This window comes from Aethalodelphis obliquidens, unplaced genomic scaffold (genome assembly GCF_003676395.1).
Source record: "Aethalodelphis obliquidens isolate GAN/ISIS:26980383/991018 unplaced genomic scaffold, ASM367639v1 scaffold7, whole genome shotgun sequence".
Taxonomy (NCBI): domain Eukaryota; kingdom Metazoa; phylum Chordata; class Mammalia; order Artiodactyla; family Delphinidae; genus Aethalodelphis; species Aethalodelphis obliquidens.
The window spans coordinates 19,763,867-19,786,706 of record NW_020837951.1 but is presented as its reverse complement, the minus strand read 5'-3'; the positions used below and the strand labels follow the sequence as shown (position 1 = coordinate 19,786,706).

The 22,840-nt window shown below is 47.3% G+C and overlaps 1 protein-coding gene across 21 annotated transcripts in view; it reads left to right on the top strand.

Annotated features, from left to right (window-relative positions):
- Positions 1-22,840, top strand: part of ZNF618 (zinc finger protein 618) — a 184,103-nt gene that overhangs the window by 153,173 nt on the left and 8,090 nt on the right. For 7 of the 21 annotated variants that reach the window (XM_027105126.1, XM_027105114.1, XM_027105108.1 and 4 more), the window contains 5 exons: positions 1,793-2,032; positions 5,691-5,774; positions 7,841-7,885; positions 8,860-8,937; positions 22,403-22,504. In XM_027105126.1, the coding sequence (XP_026960927.1) occupies positions 1,793-2,032; positions 5,691-5,774; positions 7,841-7,885; positions 8,860-8,937; positions 22,403-22,504 (549 nt within the window). The remainder of the gene's footprint in view (positions 1-1,792; positions 2,033-5,690; positions 5,775-7,840; positions 7,886-8,859; positions 8,938-22,402; positions 22,505-22,840) is intronic. The other 14 variants (XM_027105125.1, XM_027105120.1, XM_027105122.1 and 11 more) reach the window with 10 other exon arrangements.

Sequence of the window (22,840 nt, the reverse complement as noted above, 5' to 3'; positions counted from 1 at the left end):
AGACTTGAGATTCAGAGGTGGGTCAGGCTCACCGCACACTCAGGGCTGCTTCCGTTAAACAGTGAACCGCAAGCTGTGGTCCCCAAACTGCGCTTCAGGGAGACAGGGGAGAAATCAGAGGTGGGACGCTGGACGCCTCCCTCAGAGTTTGATGTGTAGGTTTATCCCGTGGCTAAGAAAAAAACAATTGAGAATTGTGAGATGAGCCACCCTTCCGGTTGAACCCGGGACCTTCAAGGTCTTTCACTCTGAAAGGAAGGGAGGGAGAAAGGGGGATCATATGTAAGTATCCTTCCCCACCCACCCGTCTCCAGTTCCTGATTGAGAAAGTGAGAATCTGGAGAGTGGGGCGGCGGGGAAGAGGAGTGGCGGGGGACACCTGTGTTCTCCACAGACTGAGCCTGGGGGATTCCTCCTGGGGCTTGCGGGGGGGGGCAGGTGAGGGCTTGCTTACGGGGCCACGACCAAAGGACGCCCCATCCCCAGCTCCTGGCATCTGGCTGCTACTGAGGTGGAAAGGCAGTGACCTCCCCAGAGGGACAAGGGGGGCCAGCCTGAGTCCTCTGAGCTCACCTCAGGGCCTCGGGTCCTGTGTGACCTTGAACAAGGCCCTGACTCCTGCGTCTCTGGGCCTGGGCTTCCTCCGGCCAGGAGTGGGCAGAGGTGGAGGGTCAGGGAGCGCCCGTCTATTTTGGCTATGAGAGCCGCGGGCACAGCGTCTGGTGCCCAGGATGGACACTGCCCTGGGAGCAGGGGTGTAAGAAGGTCTCTCCTCTGCCCCTGAGGCAGGCAGCAGGGCAGCGTCCTTCCCAGGCTCCGGCCAGACTCTGCGGCAAGGTGGTGCCCTTGAGATGTTCCCAGTGCCGGTGACTTCCGTGAGCCCCCGGTCAGCCCCGGAGGGGTCCCTTCTCTTGCCGTCTGGTCCACTCTTGCCCTCCGGGAAGAGTTGCAGTTGAGTGAAACCACTGCCTCCCCTTTCGGTTGGAAGGTGGCACTGTGGCCACATTCAGGGACTTGCCACCCCGGTAACTACGTCTCCGGGCAGCGTGCAGGAGGCTGCCGCCTGATACCAGCCGAGCTGGAGACCCGCTGAGGGTCAGGGCCCCCCACCCCTGTTCTCAGTAACTCCAGTTTCTGCAGAGAAGGCGGGCAGGGGAGGCAGGAGGTGTGGGAAATGGTGACACAAGCTGCCCCTAACCCCACCGGGGAGCTGCTGCACTGATTTCCATTAAAGCATCAGGTGTTGGGTCGAGCACTGTCCCCTGAGATTGTCAATCCCAGGCAGTGCCCAGGAGTTCCACGAGCCCCTTCCCGTAAGACCGTGGGGCGACATTGGGCCCTCTGCTCTTCCCCTCTCCCATCAATCAACCCTGCACGTCTCTGCCTCTCTGTCGTCTATCATTACTGCTGAGCCAGCCTGCCTTGGAGGGAAAAGAGGCTCAGGAGTCAGCATTTTAGAAAATGCATTTGAGCCTGGGTTGGCTAATTCAAGTGCCCCAAGCATGGGTCACAGGCCGAGTTCTTAGACACGCAGAGCCTGGGTTGGTCAAGGGTTATGGGTGACCCAGCCAGTGGGCTGGTCAGTGGCCTCCAAGTAATGCTGAGTATGAGCTGGCGATCAGGCTTCCCTCGAGGAGAAGCTGGGGAAGGTTCTAGACTCCCAGACTTTCTCAGGCTCCAGGTGGGAGCCAGAGCCCTTGCTCTCTGTGGACCAAGAAGTTTTGGTCCTCGAGCGTAGGGGTACTTGGTCGGCTCCAAGCTCCCTCGGCAACTGAGAGCGTGACCCTCTCAGGTACTGCCCCCGGGTGGGAGCCACCGGACGATCCAGACACAGGGTCTGAGTGTTCGCATCCAGAGGTCTCCCCGTCTCCACGCTTCGTGGCAGCGAAGACCCAGACGAACCAGTCGGGGAAAAAGGCTCCGGCCTCCGTGGTCCGATGCGCTACCCTCTTACACCGCACCCCTCCAGCCACCCAAACCCCGACGTTCCGCACTCCAAATTCGGGATCTCCGGCAAGCAAGGCAACTGCAGGTACCAATGGCCTATGTTACCCTCACACTTCCTCCACTCCCCGCCCTTCTCCCCACCTGCCACAGCTGTGCCCGGGGTCATTGTTCCCTTGCAAGAGCGAGGGTGGTGGTCCCTAGCTCTCTGGGACGAATCTGGGTCCCAGCTCTGCCTCAGGCTGGCTCTGTGACCACGGCAAGCCACCTAGCCTCTCTGAGTCTAGGTTTTCTTACCCTAAATCAGAGGGTTGTACAAGATGGTTTGCAAACTAATTTTTTTAAGTAGGAGAATATTTTTCTCCCCAAGTCATGGCCTAAGGGGTTTTAAATTCTTTCAAATTAATTGCCAACATTTGAGCATTAGGAGATTTATATATGAAACTTTTGATTTCTGGCTTACATTGAAAAGTCAGATCTGGCAGTCCTGGGCCCACTTTCCTCAGGGTAGCAGTTGCCTTGGGGCCGAGCCACAGCTGCCTCCTTCAGTAGAGCGTGTGCTCTCTGGTTTTCCACAGTCCCCACCACTCCCTCCTGCCTCCCCAGTACAGTGGCCACGTGGCAGGTGCCATGTCTCATTGTGATCACACTGTTGTCTGTCTCACATCCAGCCCAGTTCATCCATTTACGTCACCTGCCTGGACCCTCTTGGCATGAGTTCGCATCCCCCATTTTTCAGAAAATCCAGTCTAAAAACTCATTTCTACGAAGAGCTGCTCTCCATGAAGAAGAGTGTTTGGCTGGGAGCTCTGTTCTCTTGGCCTCCCGCTACCTCACTGTTTAGGAAACCCCTCCATGAGCCATAGCCCAGCGGGAAGCCAACGGATGCCCACTCCAGTGTTGTCTGAGTCTACGCAGAAAGGGCTCAGCCTCTGGAAGGGTGAACAGGCAGTGAAACGTGCACACCAGCCATTTCTTACCAGTTATCGGGGAATGATAAGACACACTGTGTGCTGAGTACCAGCTAATCAGGAATCCTGATTCACACCTGGATGGAAAGAGCCTTGGGCCTTCTCCCTAGATATGTGGGATGTAGGGTAGAGTGATGACTTGGTCATTCTGGGACTACGGGCCTTTCAGATACCCTCAAGAGGCCCAAAGTTATCCATTCAAAATATACAAGTGATCAAACTGAGAACTCACTCAAATGAACCAGGGGGCTGGACCGATTACAGCCACGTGGTGAGTGGTGCTCGCCTTTCCTCTGGTTCAGAAAGCTAACCAGGAGCAAGGATGTGGTTCTTAAAGATATTTGAAGCTATGCTTAAGTGCTTAGATCTCCCGAAAGGAGAGTAAGTAGTTAATCAACTTTGAAGGTAACGGTGTTCAGCTACTGTGTAGAGAAGAGCTAGTAGCCATTGTTTTTTGGCAACAGTAGTTATAAATCAGTTAAACAGGCTGGTCGTCACGGACTTACTGGTGGTAGATACTGGCTCAACTAAATAATGGGATCACGGCTTTCAGATCTTTACTTTACTCTCGACCTTGTGGCTGGGAGTTTTTGCATCTGCAGTTTCTGCAGAGAACTGCCTGTAGGGCCTGTGTGGTCTATGGCAGCTCTCAGAGCCCAGAGTCATCGAGTAAAGCATCACAAGCGGTGGGGCTTGCCTCTGGCCGCCTTTTTGTGACCTGGAAGACTTGTGATGGGTGTCACACCTGGACTACTAGCTGCGCAGGTCAGGGGACACCAGGTTGTGAGCCGGAGCCTGCATGTTGGAGCTGGAAGTCATCACTGCCCCCGTCATGCTAGAACAGGCAGCCGCTCCCGTGCGTGTGTGTGTGTGTGTGCGCGCGCGCGCGCGCCTGTGCGGGGATGTCCCCTGTGGAGCCGCGCGCTGGTTTTCAGCCAGAGGTGCCTATAGCAGGGATAGCTGATCACAATCTGCTTTACCAGCTGAGCCATAGGAGGCTAATTAGAAGAGTTTGTAACCTTAGTTGTGCTGAATTGTACCAACGTGTTGGTCAGGCTGCACGAAAATCCTCCATAGATGGGTAACCGTCCCCTGCATGCATGAGGTTTAAGATGGCAGAAGGAACCACTTCCCTGCCCCAGCCCTTTTTAAAAAGGAAGCATCTGTCCCAAGAATGAAATCTCCTTATTCTGCCATCTTAAAGGGTTAGGAGCTTAGTCAGGCCCAGGAACTTGACAACCTCACTCTCTCTGGGTTTTCACCTATAAGATGGGCATGACAGCGTGGACCTCATAGGGCGATTGGAGGATTATGTGGATGTAAAGCATCTGGACCAGTGCCTGGCCCATAGCAGGTGCTTCGTAAATAAGAGTCCCCCCGTTTTTCCTAGGTAGAGGATTGAGGGGCTTTCTTTGCCGATTTACAGATGGTATCTTGAAGTGGGCAGGTGTGTAGCTCTCAGGCCAGGCATTTTACAGACACAGTTAGAAGAGAGGGTCTTGTGTGTGATGTTGTCAACAGCCTCTGCAAAGCGGAGGCTGCCTCAGGAGGCACTGTCAGAGTCGGGGGCGGGGGAATTGAGCAGGGCCTATAGGAGCCACCTGGGGCTTCCCTTCCCATCACCCCAGTGACCGTCTGGAACCTCGGCTCCCATAGTATGAGCGCTTGCCCTCCTGGCGTAGGGTGGCCTGGGTGACAATGGCATTTCCCAGAATCACCATTTTCGAAGGATGTTAAGGAATCTCATATTTTTAATTGGGCTTCAGTGGCCGATTCTATTTGGGAAGGTCGGGTTCAGTGAAGCTAGATGGGTCTCTCTCCGGTCGAACTTCTCAGAGCCTTTGATATCCTCATGCAAGCTGTTTCTCCTTAAGAAAGGCTGCTGGGTCAGCTGCTCATCCCAGATTGACTTGTTCCCAGAAGCCTTTATATCCTGGCACATCCAGCATCCCCACTGAGCAGCTTGGAAAAGCCGTCACCTTCTGGCTCAGACGTTCGAGACAGAACGTGGGTGTCTCCCACCTGGTTGGACCCTTTCTCTGACTCCGGCGTTTACAGAGAGTTCCGGGAGAAGGCGAGCCACTCAGGAAGGCACGTCAGTGGAGACACCCCAGAATCACTCAGGGAGCCAGTCCCTTGCCCCCGGTGAACCCCGACCAGACCTCACCTGGTCTTTGGCCTCCCAGGGTGTGGGGCTACCCGGCTCAGCCTATCATGACATCTCTGCCACCCAGGGACCCCTTCCACCCTCTGGCCCTCCTCTCTGCCGGAGCCACCCCCAGGAAGCAGTCTGTCACCCTCCCCGCTCCTTGGTGGGGCCTGTGTCAGCAGAATCGGGCAGAGCAAGTCGCGAGTGGCAGATCCAGATGACTTAGTGTCACGTGTGGCCCCCCAGGGGTCAGAGATGGGAGACCCTGGCCTGTGTACCATCTACTCGATCAGTTGGAGCTCAGGAGTGCGCCCACATCCCACACACATCCCCCCCGTGCCTGGACCTCCACCCACCCTGGGCACTGTCGGGGACCTCCTGGGACCCTGACGAGGTATCAGGCAATTCAGGTGAGCCTGAGGAACTGCAGGTTTGGGGTTTGGGGTTCTGGAGCCCATCCCTCTGCTGGTTCCCCAGCATAAAGCCTCAGGCACTCAAGCAGCCCAGGGGCCGGGGCAGTTCCCGCGTCCCTGGCCTCCCAAGCCCCCTCTGGCATGCCCCGCCCTTTGGACCTGTTGCTGACCCATCACCGTGGTGTTTCCTTGCTCTCTCCTCTCCCCACCCAGCAGAAAGCGCTTTCAGTCGGAGGGTAGAAGGCAAAGCACAAAACCACTTTGAAGAGACGAATAGCAGTTCCCAAAACTCCAGCGGTGAGTGTGCCCCGTGACAGTCACCCTGTGCTGCCGCCTCAGTCCGCTCCGGGACCTCTGTGGTGCGTGATGGGGCAGGGTGTCGGGAGGAGGTTGAGAGCAGAGCATTAGAGGGCGGCCAGAGCCCGGCAGGCAGAAGCGGGAGGGACATCCCTCCGGGCCTCAGGAGCATCTCCGGGACTGTGGATCCTCTTTGTCTCTTCCCCATGGAGAGAGGAACTCCCCTGCCCCATGACCTGTGTGATATACTGACTTGGATGGCCCCCTTTGAGCCATTGCTATGTTTATAGGATGAACATCACAGCCATTTTTTTTTTCCAGAAGAAGCAAAGCGGGTACAGTAGAGAGAGCTGTGGCCTAAGAGCCGGAGGCCCCAAGTTCTGGTCCCCTTTTGGACCTGGGAACATCCAAAGGTTCCCTTCCAGCCCCTACCAGCCCAAGTAGGCTTGCCTGAGGTTCCCAGTGGTGTTTTGGCGCCCCCTGGTGGTTGCCTCCTGCAGGACTCTAGTGGAACCCTAGAGCACCTTAGAGCAGCCGAAAGCCACTGTCCCCAGCCAGACCTGGGGCCAGCCTGGCGGAGCCATGCCTGAGCACAAGCAGCCTCTGCCCGAGAAAGGCACAGCAATCTGGTCTGCACAGTGCCAGCCAGGGCAGGGTGTAAAAAAGGTTTTGATACTTCCTTTATACTGAGGTAAGCCATCACTCACTTTCTTGCTCAATTAAAGTTTACTTCACCAGATTAGGTGTTGGCCTGTGCTCAGCACCGTGCTGGGCCCTACCTGGGTGCAGACAGATGATGCACGTGGCGTGACCACCAGTCAGGGGCTTTATGAAACATCCAGGAGCGCAGACTTGCACGTGCAAGCTTCTCAGTGATCTGAGCTCCAGCCGAGGCTCGACCCCAGCTCCACCATCCACAAGCCGGTGACTTGAGCTCGCCTCTCGATCTCACCTCTGCTGTGGAATGGGCATGGCACACACGTCCCTGTGGTGGGGAAGATTCAGAGGGTGCCCTGCAGAGTTCACACACTCACATGGTAGGCTGTTTGGGAGGTGGTGGTGTTTGTAAGTAAACCGAGTGGTTTGATGAACAGGTGCTCCAAGGAAGGGAGTGAGGTGTGCCGTGGGAGCCCCGAGAATGTTGCCACGATCCTTTAAACCGTAGAGAGCGTGTCGACTTTTCCAAACTGCTTCATCCTTTTGGAAGCTATAACCCACTCAGCCCCTCCAAAAGATGAGCCTTAAAGAACTGGAGTGACTGGCTCAAGGCCACACAGGAATAAGCAGCAGAGCCAGGACTGAAACCGCGGTCTCCCGGGAGCCTTTGTTCCCAGCCAGCCAGGCTGCACCCCCTGCCTCTCCTTCCACCAGAGCCGATGTTCAGAGTTGGGAATGACGGTGTGAAGCGCTGCTCCCGCCGGCAGCCACCATTTATTGAGCGCTTACTGTGTGCCTGGCACGTGTTCAGAGCTGTATGTGTCTTAACCTGTTTTCATCCTTACCACAGCCCAGTGAGGGTCAGTGTTATTGTTATCCCCACTTTTTGGATGAGGAAACTGAGGCTCAGGTGACGTTGATTGTTGCCCCCGGTCCCCAGCTTGTGAGTGGTGGAGCCAGGATTCCCGGTGTAGTCCGTCTGGCCCCGTTCTGCCGCCTCCAGCCTGTGAGGCTCAGCTGACCATGCCAGGAAGCGCGGGGAGCTGCCAGCAGACAGAAAAGCCCTCAAAGCGCAGCCCTCCCTTGGCCTCTCTGGCGTTTGGTGCCAGACAGTACCACCCCGGTGCCAGGACCTAGAAGCAGCTCCCAGCTCCCTGTCCTGAACCAGGCGGCCACACGTGGATATTTTCTCCTTGGCGCTCTGTGGGCTGACTTTTTGAAAGTTGGGGGTGTCCTGGAGGGATGGCCCCGGCTGATCTCGCCCTGCCCGTGCCCCAGCCCCACCCCAGCTGCCCCCTCCTCCTCCGAGAGCCCATCTGGCTCACTACTTCTTAAGGACAGAAGTAATGACTGTCATCTCCGAGCACCAGAACCAGAAGAGACTTAGCTAAACTGTTTCTCTTTTGCAGAAACTGCAAGTCCCCTGATTTCCAATCCTTTCCCTCTCCTACAGAGTAAGTGATGGTCCCGTCGGGGGGCTGGAGAGGGCGAGGCAGGGTAGGGAATGAACTCAGCCAGCCACACGTTCGGGACCTCCCCAGAGCATCAGACCTGGGCCGCCCTCCCAGGTAGACCCAGTTGGAGGAGGTGGAGGCACAGGGAGACCCAGCCCAGGCGGGTGGAGGAGTTTGGACAGGTGTCGGGTGGAGCTGTGACCATGGGCGTCCTGACTCTGCCACCCCCAGCCCTGCAGGAACAAAGCCACCCTTCCCTGCTCACGGGGGCACCCTCAGGACGCCTCTTCCGAGCGCATCTCCGCCATCCTCCTGCTGTCTTTTCCCTACTCGTTTTTGCTCTCTTCTCTCTCTCTTTTTCCTTCCACGTCCCTCTGCTGGGCACGCGTGCTCGCGTTCCTATGTGCTCTCATTCTTGCCGCCCTCCGGCCCGCTCCTCTTCCCTTTCCTGTCTTATCCCTGCTTCTCTAGCTCTTCTGTGTTTCTCCACTTCTCACCCTTTCTCTCACCCCTTCTCTCCTTCTCTTTACTGCCCTCCACGTCCATTATGTTGTTTTTGGTTCATTCATACGTTCATTCATTTGTTCACTCAGCAAACAGTGCTGTCTGTGTGCTTCCACCAGCTGAGAGGTGGGCTGTGGAACAAATAAGATGTGGTCTCCGCCCCGAGAGAGCTCTTGGTCCCTTAGTGTTATCCCCGGCGCCCGGAACAGTGTGGCACACAGTGAACACTCGATAAATGCCGCTTGACTACACTCGGCGGTCTTGATCTGCCAGTCTTCCTCTCTCCATTGCTCCTTCCCCTGCAGCCTCTCCCTCACTAGCTAGTGACAGGGGGGCAGACAGGCCCAGAGCCCTGAGGGCACAGCCCCCATGTGTGTCTGGGTGCCCAGTTCCAAAGCTGCCTGCGGCCCAGCAGAAAGGCATCCGGGTTCGTGCTGCCCCTGAAACGGCTGCTCCGTTTCTCCCTGCAGAGCCCTACACGTGCGGCGCCTGTGGAATCCAGTTCCAGTTCTACAACAACCTGCTGGAGCACATGCAGTCCCACGCGGGTAAGGGCCCCACGGTGGACGGGGGCGGGGTACTGAAGCCCCCCTTATCCCTCCCACCCTCAGATCCTGCGAAAGGCAGGGACGGCCAGGGCCAGCCTGCGGCCGCTCTCCCAAAAAACAGTCCCAGGACGTGGGAGCCGTGGTTACTCCGTTGTAAGCCAGGGTGGTCTGTGCCCTGCGGGGGCAGCTGGCTTGCTGGCAGCGTAGCCAGAGAGGGGGTCGGAGCTGGAGAAGGCTTCCAGAAATTGTGACCTCTGCCCGGAGCCTAGAGGCCAAACAGGAGCTGAGCAGGACAGAGTCGTGGGCGTGCGTAGGGTTGAGTGTGGTTTGAGACCCAGGTGAGCGGAGGAAGGGGAGGGCAGTGGAGAGGGCTCAGTCCGGGGCAGCCTGCGGCGAGCCCATTGCTTTCGCGGTCATACCCCCGAAGCAGCAGTCCTCAAACGTGAGCGTGCATCAGTCACCGGGAGGGCTGGTGACAGCACAGATTTCTAGGCCGCACTCTGAACTTCAGACGCGTGGGTCTAGGGCGGGGCCCAGGACTCGCATTTCTGACAGGTCCTCAGGCCACACACACCCGGCTTGTCCGGGACCACACTTTGAGAACTGCTGCTGTAGCGCCACAGCTAGGAGTCTGCTGTCTGGACACCCTTTTTATCAGCTGTTTTGCCATCTGTCCGGCTTACAATGTCAGCTCCCTCACTAGACCACCAGCCTCCAATTTTAGGTTTTGGTCATAGTAGCACTGATTTCTTTTTTTCTTTTTTTTAACGTCTTTATTGGAGTATAATTGCTTTACAATGGTGTGTTAGTTGCTGCTGTATAACAAAGTGAATCAGCTGTACGTATACATACATCCCCGTATCTCCTCCCTCTTGCGTCTCCCTCCCTCCCACCCTCCCTCTCCCACCCCTCTAGGTGGTCACAAAGCACCGAGCTGATCTGATTTCTGATCTGATCTCTGTTTTAGGCAGGCAGACACTGTTTGCTGTAACAGGTAAATCCCAAATTCTCAGTGGTTTGACATAACCACTTCCTTCTCAGCCACATCACAGCCTAATGCACGCGGCCTTCCACGTGGAGATTCAGGGACCCAGACTCCTTCCTTCCTGTGTTTCCATCCTCCCCTGGATCACAGCGTCCTCTCTCTCTGACTGATGGGCGGGGAGAGAGGCACACTTCCTTCTTTACCACTTCAGGCCACAAGGGACACATATAGGCTCAAATTCCAGAGCCCTGCCCAGGGACAGCCCGACAAGGGAAACGGGAACATGGGGGAGACAGCTCGCTGACCCTGCCACCCTTCCCGTAGGGTGATCCTCTGGAGGCATTGGAGGTGATGTGAGAAAAGCGCCTGACACAGACGGTGGCTCAGTAAAGGCCAGAGAGGAGCTGACCAGGAAAGAGACTGAGTGTTTGCTTAGCTGCTGTCACTTCTGCTGTCACGGTGGTTGTTGTTGTTAGTTATTGCTTGTCTCTCTCTTAGGTTTCTGAATCTTTCATATCACCTTCCAGGTCTGGCCTGACTAGCACAGAGTATTACAGGGCGAGACGCTCTCCAGGCAGGTGCTGTTCTGTTAGTGTGACCCCTCTTCATTTATGCAGCGTATATCTATTGGGTATCTGCTGTACACTAGGCACCAACTCGCATGATTTTGGGTGGGAGGGAGATAATTTATTTCTAATGTACTCATTAAAATCAGTGCAGGGACTTCCCTGGTGGTCCAGTGGCTAAGAATATGTGCTTCCCGATGCAAGGGGTGCGGGTTCAATCCCTGGTCGGGGAACTAAGATCCCACATGCTGCGCGGCACGGCCCCAAAATTTAATAATAATAAAATAAAATCAGTGCAGAGCTGGATTGGCTGCCATGACACGTGAGTTCCAGTCCTCTCTAACCGATGTGACCTCAGGCAGGAAGCTTTGTCGTGCCCCCCCACTCTGAGTCTCCATTCTAAAACAAGGGCACACAGACCTGCAATCTCCAGCTGCCCTCCTTACACCAGGGTTCTGTCTTCACGTGTCTCACAGCTCCTGCTTGCCTTTGCTGTCAGCCATCCTGCACCAGGGAAGGCCTTGAACGCACTCAGAGCACTTAGACTTGACCCCGTGGGGAACCAGTAGCCAAAGTTAGAAGGATGCTGGGGACCACTGCCTGAGCACAGCGCTTGGGCCCGAGACCCCCACGGCCCCGTCTCTGCTCCCTTCTCCTCTGAAACCCTCTGCCCCTCTGCCGGCTCTGAAAGCTGAGCCCTAATTAGGGAAGAGTCTGGGTGCCAGTGCCTCTCTGTCCCTCAGGCAGTTGGGCAGAGGCCATTAACATGCAAATCAAGGGTGCGCCTGCGGGCGCCCCACCTCCCCCAAGCATCCCAACTTGTTTTCCGAGAAGAGCTGTGGGCTGCTTTGTTCTGGTTCAGTGCTGGCAGAGAATGCCTTGCCGGCAATCCAGTGCAAAGCCAGGCTGAATCCCAGCCAGGCTGAGTCGGGATTAAAGGATTGACTCCATAGAGAGAAATTAAGCGTCATGATCTGCGCAGTTCACAGCGCCGCTGATAAGGGGGATCAGCCTCGAATAACAGCAATCTCATTAAGAGGCTGCTGAATGGCACAGGGTAATTCCCGCTAATAAACTTCCCGTCTGCGCTGTAGGAGAACCCGCCTGGCCCCTGGTGACAGCTTAGGAGCAGGTTTTGGCGGCAATAATACTAAAGATAGCTAACACTTAGTGAGCGATTACCGTGTGTCAGGCCGGGCTCCTCAACAAGCTGGCTGGCATTATCATCCCCATTATACAGATGAAGAAACTGAGGCTCAGAGAACATAATCGCTGGCCCAAAGTTGCATGGCTCGTAAAAAGTACCTCACATCGTTTGAGTTCTTACGTATTAGCTCATTTGATCCTCAGAACATCCCTCTGAGTTGTGTCCACATTAGCTTGCCTTTATAGATAAGGAAACTGAGGTGAAAAGGGCTAAGTATAGAAAATGGAAGCACATATTTTGGGCAGAAAAATGTCACTTAAAAATTACTTATCAATAAGAAAATGATTAGTCCTGTGCAACAATTAATGATTTAAACAATGATCATAATATTTAAGAAATATACACTGTTTCCATAATGTTTTGCCTCCAGAATGCAATAGCTCATTTCCTCAACTGCTATCAGTAGGGCAGATGCTTTGATTTTTTCCCAAGTTATAGTGCTGTTTGGCTTGTTTGTGTTTAGAAGTGTGCATTATGCAGTTCATTTTAGTGTGCTGTTTCTGTGTTGTTTATTTTTTGTTCTTTTAATAAAATGTGTAAATTTCAAAATAAAATAAAGTGGCTAAGTAACTTGCCCACGGCACTGCAGCCACAGTATCAGACCAGGATTCTGACCCTCCCATGAGCTCCAGAGCCGGTGCTCTGAACACACCCTCTTCAGCAGCGTAGATGGGGTGGAGGATTAGGGGTGGGGGAAGCCCCTCAGAGGTCATCTCTTCTAGCCTCTTTTCAAGTAGTCGGGGGACTGCAGCTAAGTGAGGCCTGGGGACTTTCCCAGGGGGCAAACAAGTTGGCAACTCAGAGTGGTAGGATTTGGGAATGGCCACGTTTAATTTCTGATCCCTTTGAGCTACTTCCCCTCTCTGGGCATCGATCTTCTCATCTGTAAAGTAGGCTCGTCACCATTCTCCACAGGCTGGGTGAGGGTTCTGGAGATGATGTATGTAAAGTATTAAGGGTTATAGCACATTCTAAAATAAGACTGAATAATGCAGTTTTCTCTTTTTCCATCCCCTGCTAGAAACAACTGCTTTCTTCTTTCTGCAACTGGTCCCTCCTTGGGAGACAGCCTTTATTCCAGCTTTGCATCCCACCCTTTGCCGATGTCTGTGTATCTGTACGTGTGTGAGCACGTGTATCTGTGGTACGCAGCGTTAGCCACACTGAGTAAACCTTGTTTCCAGCTCAAGCTGTAGATCATTTACTGAGTACCTCACCCATTTAGCAGCATTATCTGTGAGATAAGGAGAAAAAAATTTTTTTAATAAACCATGCTAGACATCATTATCTAATTAGAGGTTGAGTAATCCCAATTTCAAAGCCTTGCAGAAAGGCAGAGAATGAGGGAATCGCCCTGCAGCTTGCCCAGCCCCGGGATTTTGGAAGGAGGAGGGGAAACTGAGCCCTAGAGAATTGAAGTGCCTAACTCAAGGTTATAATACTCAGCCAAAGCCTGGTTCAAATCCCGGGCTTCCAAATCTCTGTACTCTAGCAGAGAAAGTCAGTGAGAATGGCTGCTGGTTTCCGTTTTAAAATTTGTGTTTCTCTTTTTTACACGTGAGGTCTATTCATTAAAGGAAATTGGGAAAATGCAGAGAAATTACAAAATGAAGACTCAGCCATAATCTCACTACTCAAAGTTAGCCACTGTTACTTTTTTTTTTTTACAAATATTTATTGCGTATATATGGTGTACTGCTATAAAGTGAATGGTTTTTTTTTTTATTTTATTTTTGGCTGCGCTGGGTCTTCGTTGCTGCGCGTGGGCATTTCTCTAGTTGAGGCGAGCGGGGGCCACTCCTCGCCACGGTGCGCGGGCCCCTCACTGCAGTGGCCTCTCTTGTTGAGGAGCACGGGCTCTAGGCGCGAGGGTCAGCAGTTGTGGCTCACAGGCTCCAGAGCGCAGGCTCAGCAGTTGTGGTGCGCAGGCTTAGCCACTCTGCAGTATGTGGGATCCCCCCGGACCAGGGCTCGAACCCGTGTCCCCTGCATTGACAGGCAGATTCTTAACCACTGCATCACCAGGGAAGCCCAACTGTTACTCTTTTAATGGTTTCTTTTCAGTCTATTTTAAAATCGGATTTATTGAGATATAATTTACATAAATAAAATTCACCAATTTTAAGAGTACAGTTTGATGGGTTTTGATAAACATATAGTCATTTAACCACTATCACAAGCACAATGTATAGTGTTACCATCAACCCAAAAAGTTCCCTTTGCAGCAAGTCCCTTTCCCAGGCCCCCACCCTGGCAACCACTGTCTGCTTTCTTTTGTTATAGTTTTGCCTTTACTGGAATTTTGTATAAATGGAATTAGATGATATTTAGTCGTTTGTGTCTCACTTCTTTCACTTTAGCATACTTTTGAGGCTCGTCCATGTTGTTCTGTGATATCAGTATTTCTTCTTATTTCTGAGTAATATTTCATTGTTTGGATATACCACAATTTGTTTATCTATTCCCCTACAGATGGACATGTAGGCTGTCTCCAGTTTGGGGCTGTTACGAATAAAGCTGCTGTGAATGCCCAAGTGCAAGTCCCTGTGTGAACATTTTTTTTTTTTAGCATCTTTATTGGAGTATAATTGCTTTACAATGTTTTTAACTACTAGGTAGATACCTAGGAGTAGAAATGCTGGGTCATTTGGTCACTCTATATTTAACCTTTTAGGGAACTGCCATACTGTTTCCTCAAGTGGCTACAACCATTTTTACATTTCCACCAACAGTGTGTGAGGGGTCCAGTTTCTCCACATCCTTGATAACGCTCGTTATTATCTGACTTTTTGATTATAGCCATTCTAGTGCATTAAGGGATATGTCATTGTGATTTTAATCTGTGTATTCCTGATGACAAATGATGTTGAACACTTTTCCATGTGCTTATTGGCCATTTAAATATCTTCTTTGGAGAAATGTCTATTCACATCCTTTGCCCATTATTTAATTGGGTTTTTTTGTTTTTTTATTATTGAGTTGTAAGAGATCTTTTTATCTTTATATACGAGGGCTCTATAGATACACGATTTACAAATATCTTCTCCCATTCTGTAGGTTGTCTTTTCACTTTCTTGATGCTGTCCTTTGAAGCACAAAGATTTTTGATGACGACTGCCTACTTTTTCTTTCATTGTTTATGCTTTTGATGTCATATGTAAGAAATCATTGCCTAACCCAGGGTCACAGAGACTTAACTCCTCTGTTTGCTTATAAGAGTTTTGTAGTTTTCACTGTTACATTTAGGCCTGTATTCCATTCTGTGTTAATTTCTGTATGTGGTATGAGGTAGGGGCCCAGCTTCATTCTTTTGCATGTGGATATCCAGTTATCTCAGCACCATTTTTAAAAAGACTCTTTGTTCCCCCACTGAATTATCCTGGCACCCTTGTCAAAAATCAATTGACTGTAAATGTGAGTGTTTATTTCTGGATTCTGAATTCTATTTCATTGATCTGTACGTCTGTTTTTGTGCCAGAAGCACACTGTCTGGATTACTGTGACTTTATAACAGCTTTGAAATCGGGAAGTCTAAGCCCCCCAACTTTGTTCTTCTTCAAGAGTGTTTTGGCTATTCTGTGTCACATAAACTTTAGGCTCAACTTGTCAATATCTGCAAAAATGACAGCAGGACTTTTGATAGGGATTGTGTTGAATCTAGATCAATTTGGGGAATATTGCCGTTTTAACAGTATTGTCTTCCAGTCTTTGAACATGGGATGCCTCTTCATTTATTTAAGTCTTCTTTGAGTTCTTTCAATAATGTTTTTAGTTTTAAGTGTACAAGTCTTATACTTCTTTTGTAAATTTATTCCTAAGTATTTTATTCTTTTAGAAGCTATTATAAATGGAATTATTTCCTTAATTTAATTTTTGGAGTGTTCATTGCTAACGTAGAGAAATATAATTGATTTTTTTTAGTATATTGATCTCATATCCTGAAACCTTGCTGAACTTATTTATAAGTTTTAATAGTTGTGTGTGTGTGTGTGTATTCCATAGGATTTTCTATTCACACAGTCATGTCATCTGTAATCTGTAAGTAGAGATCATTTTACTTCTTCCATTCATGTGGATGCCCTTTATTTTTCTTTTCTTTTTTATTCTTTCTTTTTTTTTTCTTTCATTGACCTGGCTAGAACCTCTAATACATGTTGAATAAAAGAGAGTAGACATTCTTATCTTGTTCCTGATCTTAAGAGGAAAGTTTTTCATGTTTAACCATTAACTATGATGTTGGCAGTGGGTTTTTCATAGATGCCCTTTGTCAAATTGAAAAAGTTCCCTTCAATTCCTAGTTTGTTGAGTGTTTTTATCATGAGAGCGTGTTGGATTTTTGTCAAATAATTTTTCTGCATCTATTGAAATTATCGTGTGGTTTTTGTCCTTTATTCTTTTAATATGGTATTGATTTTTGTGTGTTGAACTAATCTTGTATTCCTGGAATAAATACCACCTGATCATGGTGTATAACCTGTTGTATATGTTGCTGGATTTGGTCTGCTCTGTCTTATTAAGGATGTTTGTATCTATGTTCATAAGGCATAGTGGACTATAGTTTGTTTTTTCTTGTGACTTCTCAGTCATGTTTTGGTATCAGAATAATACCTGCCTCATAGAATGAATTGAGAAGTGTTCCCTCCTCTCAAATTCACAGAAGAATTTGTGAAGTGTTCTTTTAACTTTTTATAGAATTCACTGATGAAGCCATCTGAGCCTGGGCTTTCCTTTTCTTTTTTATGGTCGGTGTTTTGACTGCTAATTCAGTCTTTTTAATAGATCTATCCAGATTTTCTACTGCTTGAATCAGTTTTAGTAGTTTATGTCTCTCTAGGAATTGGTCTATTTCATCCAGGTCATCTAATTTGTTGGAATACTACTGTTCATAGTATTTCCTTATAATCCTTTTTATTTCTATCAGATCAGTAAACTTGTTTTTTTTTGTTTTTTGTTTTTGATGTCCTTTATGAGGTTGAGAAAGTTTCCTTCTCTTCCTAGTTTGCTGAGATTTTGTATCATAGGTGGGTATTGAATTTTATCACATTTTAAAGTGCATTTATATCTATGGAGATGATTTTTCGTATTTTTGTTTTCCTCTTAGTATAGGGAATTACACTGATTGGTTTTCTGTAACTATTCTATTTCTGGGATAAGCTTCATTTATTCATGATATGTTATTTTTTATTTTTATATTTTTTATTTTTGGCCACATGACTTGCGAGATCTTAGTTCCCTGACCAGGGGTTGAACCCGGGCCACAGCTGTGAAAGTGCTGAGTCCTAACCACTGAAACTGCCAGGGAACTCCCATGATGTGTTGTTATTTTTATATATTACTATATTTGGCTTGCTAATAGTTTGTTAAGGATTTTTGTGTATATGTTTATGAAGGATGTTGGTCTGTAGTTTCTTTTCTTGTAATTTTTTTCTCTAGTTTTGGATCAGGATAATGACAGCCTTATAAAATGATTTGGGAAATGTTCTTTCCTATTCTAATTCTGGGAGAATTTGTTTAGAATTTGTATTATTCCTTCCTTAAATATGTGGTCAAACTTTCCAGTGAACCCATATGGGAATTTTCTTTGTGGGAAATTATGTAAACTATGAACTGAATTTCTTAATAGTTATAGAACTTAAGAGATTTGAGGTTACCTGTTTCTTCTGGAGTGAACTTTGGTACTTTATGTTTTTTAGGGGTTTTTTTTGTTTGTTTTTTTTTGCCTCACTTAAATGGTTGAATTTATTGGCCTAAAGTTATTCATAATCATTTTAATCCCTTTGATATGTGTAGCATCTGTAGTGATGTCCCCTTCTTTTACTCCTGCTACTAATAATTTGTGTCCTCTTTTTCTTTTTTTAATGTTTCTTGTTAGAGGTTTATCAATTTTACTGATCTCTACAAAAAATTAGCTTTTAGTTTCATTGATTTTTCTCTATTGTGTTTATCCATCTTCTGTTTCATTAATTTCTGCTTTTATCTGTATTATTTCCTTTCTTCTGCTTATGTTAGACTCAACTTACTCTTTAAACTTACTCTTCAGATCTCTTAGTGTAGAAGCTTTATAACACTGATTTTAAATGTTTATTCTTTTCTAATATAATTATTTAATGTTATAAATAACATTGTTATAAATAAATAACATTTATTTAGATGTATCCCACAAATTTTGAAATGTTATGTTTTAATGTTTAGTTCAGAACATTTTCTGATCTCCCTTATGTTTCTCTGACCTATGGGTTATTTACAACTGTGATGTTTAATATTCAAATAGTTGAAATTTCTCCAAATGTCTTTTTGTTGTTGATTTCTAATTTAATGCAGTTATGGTCAGAGGCTATACTTTATATGATTTCAGTATTTTTCTGTTCCACCTCCTTTTTCTGGTAAGCTAGTTATATGTATATGGGACTGCTTGGTGTTGTCCACTCTGTTCATTTATATTCAGTCTTTTTTTCTCTTTTCTCATGAGAGTAGCAATTACTGAGAGAAGACAGTTGAAATTGCCAGTTGTTAGGTTTATCTCTTTCTTTTTTCAGTTTTCTCAGCTTTTGCTTCATGTGTTTTAATGCTCTTTTATCACCTGCACACACGCTTGGGATTAGTATATATTCTTGGTGATTCGACCACTTTATCGTTATGTAGGGTCTCTTGTTACACCCCTGATCATATTTCTTGTTCTGAGGTCTGTTCTTTCTGTAATACTGTCACAAGCATCTCCACCTTTCTCTTCATTACTGTTTGTATGTTTTACCTTTATTTAACCTTTTACTTTTAACTTATCCATGTCTTCATATTTAAATAGGTTTCTTATAGATAGCATATCATGGGGTCTTGCTTTTTTATTAAGTATGACAAAGTCTACTTTTATTTGAAATGTGGAGACCATTTAAATTTAATGTGATTTCAGTACTACTGGGTTTAAATCTGCCATTTTCGTATTTGTTTACTAATTGTTTCACTTGTTGCTTATTCCTTTTTCTCTAATTTTTTGCCTTATTTTGGACTGAGGATTTTTTATGGTTCCATTTTTATCTCTACAATGGATTTATTTGCTATAACTGTTGTTTTTTTTATAGTCTATTTGGGTTTTGAACTATGCATTTCTAACTTATCAAGTCTACATTTAAAGGCTATTATCCTTTTCATATTGTGTGAAAAACTTTCAACACAATCTTCTATTTCCCCTCCCTAGTCTTTCTTCTATTGTTAACATATGGTTTATTTCTACGTATAATTACCACAATTCATTGTTATTTTTTTCCAGTGAGCAGTCAGTTATCTTGTTAAAGAGATTAAAAATGAGGGAAAACACTTTTTATATCCATTCATGTACAATTTCCAGAACTCTTTATTTCTTTCTCTAGATCCAGATTCTTATTTGATGTTATTTTCTCTTTGGGGGGGGTGATGTCATTTTTTTTTAATACCTAAAGAACTTCCTTTAACATTTCTTATAGTTGCAGGTATGATTTTTTTTTTTTTGGTCCTTATTTTACCTCCATCTGTGAAAGATAGTATCACTGGATTTAGAATTCCCTTATTTTATTTTTAATTTTTTGTGTGTTTTTTTTAAATTGAAGTATAGTTGATTTATAATGTTGCATTAGTTTCAGGTGCACAGCAAAGTGATTCAGTTATACATACATACATATCTTTTCTTCAGATTCTTTTCCCTTATAGGTTATTACAAAATATTGAGTATAGTTCCCTGTGCTATACAGTGGGTCCTTGTTGTTTGTTTTATATATAGTAGTGTGTATATGTTAATCCCACACTCCTAATTGATCCCTCCCCGCCTTTCCTCTTTGGTAACCATAAGTTTGTTTTCTGTGTCTGTGGGTCTGCTTCTGTTTTGTATAGATATATAAGTTCATTTGTATCATTATTTTACATTCCACATATAAACGATATTATATGGTATTTGTCTGGCTCACTTCACTTAGTATGATAATCTCTGGGTCCATCCATGTTGCTGCAAATGGCACTATTTCATTCTTTATTATGGCTGAGTAATATCCCATTGTATAAATATAATTTATATTATATAAATTTAGATTATAAATATAATATAAATATCTTCTTTATCCATTCATCTATCGATGGACATTTAGAATTTTAGGTTGACATTCTCTTTTAATAGTTTGTTCTGTTACCTGCTGGGTCTGTTGTTATTCTTATTTTTGTTCCCCTGTACTTAACTTTTCCCCCTCTCTGGCTGCTTTTAAGAGTTTCTCTTGTCATTGGTTTTCAACAATTTGATTATGATACTGTGCCTTGGTGGTGTTTTCTTTATGTATTTCTGCTGGGGGTCAGTTGAGCTTTTAGAACCTGGGTTTATGGTTTTCCTCCAATTTGGAAAGATTCTGGCCATTTCTTCAAATATTTTTTCTGCCTCACCCCCTTATTCTGGGACTCCAATTATATTTATGTTAGACTACTTAACATTGTCCATGCTCCATTTATTTATTTTCAATCTTTTACTCTCTCTGGTTTTCATTGGGTAGTCTTTTTGCTCTGTCTCCAGCTTCACTGATTTTTTTTTCAGCAGCTGTTGTAAGCTCCTTATTGGCTAATGCCATCATCTCTGTCCTTTCTAGGTCTGTTTCTATTGATTGGTTTGTCTCCTTATGTTATAGGTCATATTTTCCTACTATTTTGAATGTCTGGTACTTATTAGATGAATGACATTGTGAATTTTATGGTGTTAGCTGCTAGATGTTGTATTTTTTAGGAGTATTAAGCTTGGCTTACAGTTTGTTACCTGGGATCACCTGAATACTTTGGAGGCGTGCTCTTTCAATGTATTAGGGCAGATCTAGTGGCTTAGTCTATGGCTAATTTAGCCCCATAGTATTTCTCATGCATTGAGGTCTTTCCATTCTGGTGGAGGGGATGCAGATGATTTCCCCCACGTGGGAGCCTGGGAGTTATCAGCCTACTGCATTTTAGTGATTCTTGCCCTAGTCCTGTGGAATTCGACCCTATGCATAGGCAGATTAGCTACAGCAAAGGCTCCAGGGAACCCCATTGAAATCTCCAGAGCTCTCTCTTTTTGTAACTCCCTCCTCTTTGGTACTTTTCCCTGTAAATTCTAGCTGTCTTGGGCCTGCCTGAATTTTAATCTCTGTCTCTTCAAGGGGACCGCTGGGCTCTGTTCAGTTCCCTGGTCCTACGCAGCAGCTTGAAAACTGCTTCCAGGCAGTAAGTTGCACAGTCAAAGAGCTCACCGCATTTGTTTCTTTTTCTGGGATCAGACCCTGGGTTGCCTGTATGAAAGCAGTCATATATCATCATGATTAGCAGTTGTTTGCATCTGGAGGGCAGAAGTGAAAGTCCCCTCCCCATCTTTTTTTGATGCATAGATGTGTTCGTTATTTGACTTGTGAGTCTAAAATATGTATCTATAAATAATACATATGACATTATGATTAGAGCTTGCTTTTCATTATCTTATGCATTTTCCCATGTTGCTCCAGTCTACATGACCACCTTTCTAGTGGCTGCAAACTATTCCTTGAGTGCACATCCCAGAGTCTCTTGACTCGTCTTGCAGAGCTGACTGAATATGTAGAAGTTGGGGAAGCCTCTTCTCTAGGTATGAATAGTGTGGCCTTGACCTCTAAGGCCTGATGCCTTTAACTGAGAAGAATGGAAGAAGGATGTCTGGCAACCCTGAACAGAGGCCACTGACCCATTCATATCCTCAGGTTGTGAATTCTCTCTGTAAGATGATGTCTCAAGGAAATACACCCACAACAACAGCCAAAGAGCACAGAGAAACAATATTAGAATATTAGGCAAGTAGGTTCGTAGCAGAATAGTAATATTGTAAATGGCACAGCCCAGAAACTTAGGACTTGGAGTGTAGTTAAGCAATTTGTGGAATATTGTGTGATAAAAGACTCTGTGGCCATTTGTGATGGCAGGCATGTAACTCAGACCATTTCCACTCAGATATGATCTTACAGAAATGTCAAGGAGTAACCGTGCATAGAGGATGGTACCTGCCCATTACTTAAAACTGAAAATGGCTGCACACGTTAACAAAAATTAGGGAAGTGCAGGGAGGAGGCAGCTAGGAACTGGGGGACCTGGGATGTCCGTCCCAGCTCTGCTGCTGGTTTTCTGTGTTTTCCTGGGCAAATCCTTTCCTGTATCTAGACTTTGGTTTTCACTTCCTACATGTAACGAGGGGGTTGAGAATTGTATACTTTATGTCATATAGGGCTTTGGTTTTGTTGTGTTCATTTAAGTTTAAAATATACTAAAAAGACGAAAAGGCACACTTTAAAGAAGCAAGAGCGTGAGATGCTTTTGGCCTCTTGGAGTGTAATGGGCACCCCCTCCCGGGTCTCAGAGCTAGAACTTTGTGCTCGGGGGTGTTGGGGGTGCCTCCCAGCCAGACTCGGGACACAGCGGTTCCCATTCCCTGAGTGCTTACTCCATGCTGAGCACTGTACCCAGCTCTTTTCCTGTATTATCTCTTGTTAGTCCCTCTGGCAATTTGTGATTATCTTCATTCTTCCGAGTGATGAAAATGAGGCTTTGCGGGCCTCAGATAGTTGTCTTAGGAGCCCGGATTTGAACCCAGGCCTGAGTCCCAGAGGCCAGTCTTGCCTCCACCCGCATGCTCTAGTTCTTCTCGCCTGGTGAGCCGGCAGGCCTCTTGCACTACAGGGAAACACACTGTCCCCTTTGTGCCCGCAGCAGACAACGAGAACAACATCGCCTCCAACCAGTCCCGATCGCCCCCTGCTGTCGTGGAGGAGAAGTGGAAGCCCCAGGCCCAGAGGAACAGTGCCAACAACAGTAGGTCTTTCCTGGGCGGACCCGGGGACTGGTGGAAGTCTACTACACCCACCTCCAGAGGCCTCCCCCCCAACCCCAGCTTGTTCCCCTCTGCTCCCACATCCCCACCCCTGTGTGTCTCCCATGGTGGTGCAAGACCACGCATCATGGTTTCCAAAGCACTTTCATGCCTGAGACCTCATTGGTGGGAATTCTGACCTCGTGGGATGGACGGAGGCAGCCTGGGGAGAGGTGATCTGTTTGTGGTCAGAGAACACAAATTAGTGGCAATCAGAATTAGAATCCAAATCCACTCTCCACGATTTCTCTTGTCTGCTTTTTCCTGACACTGTGGCC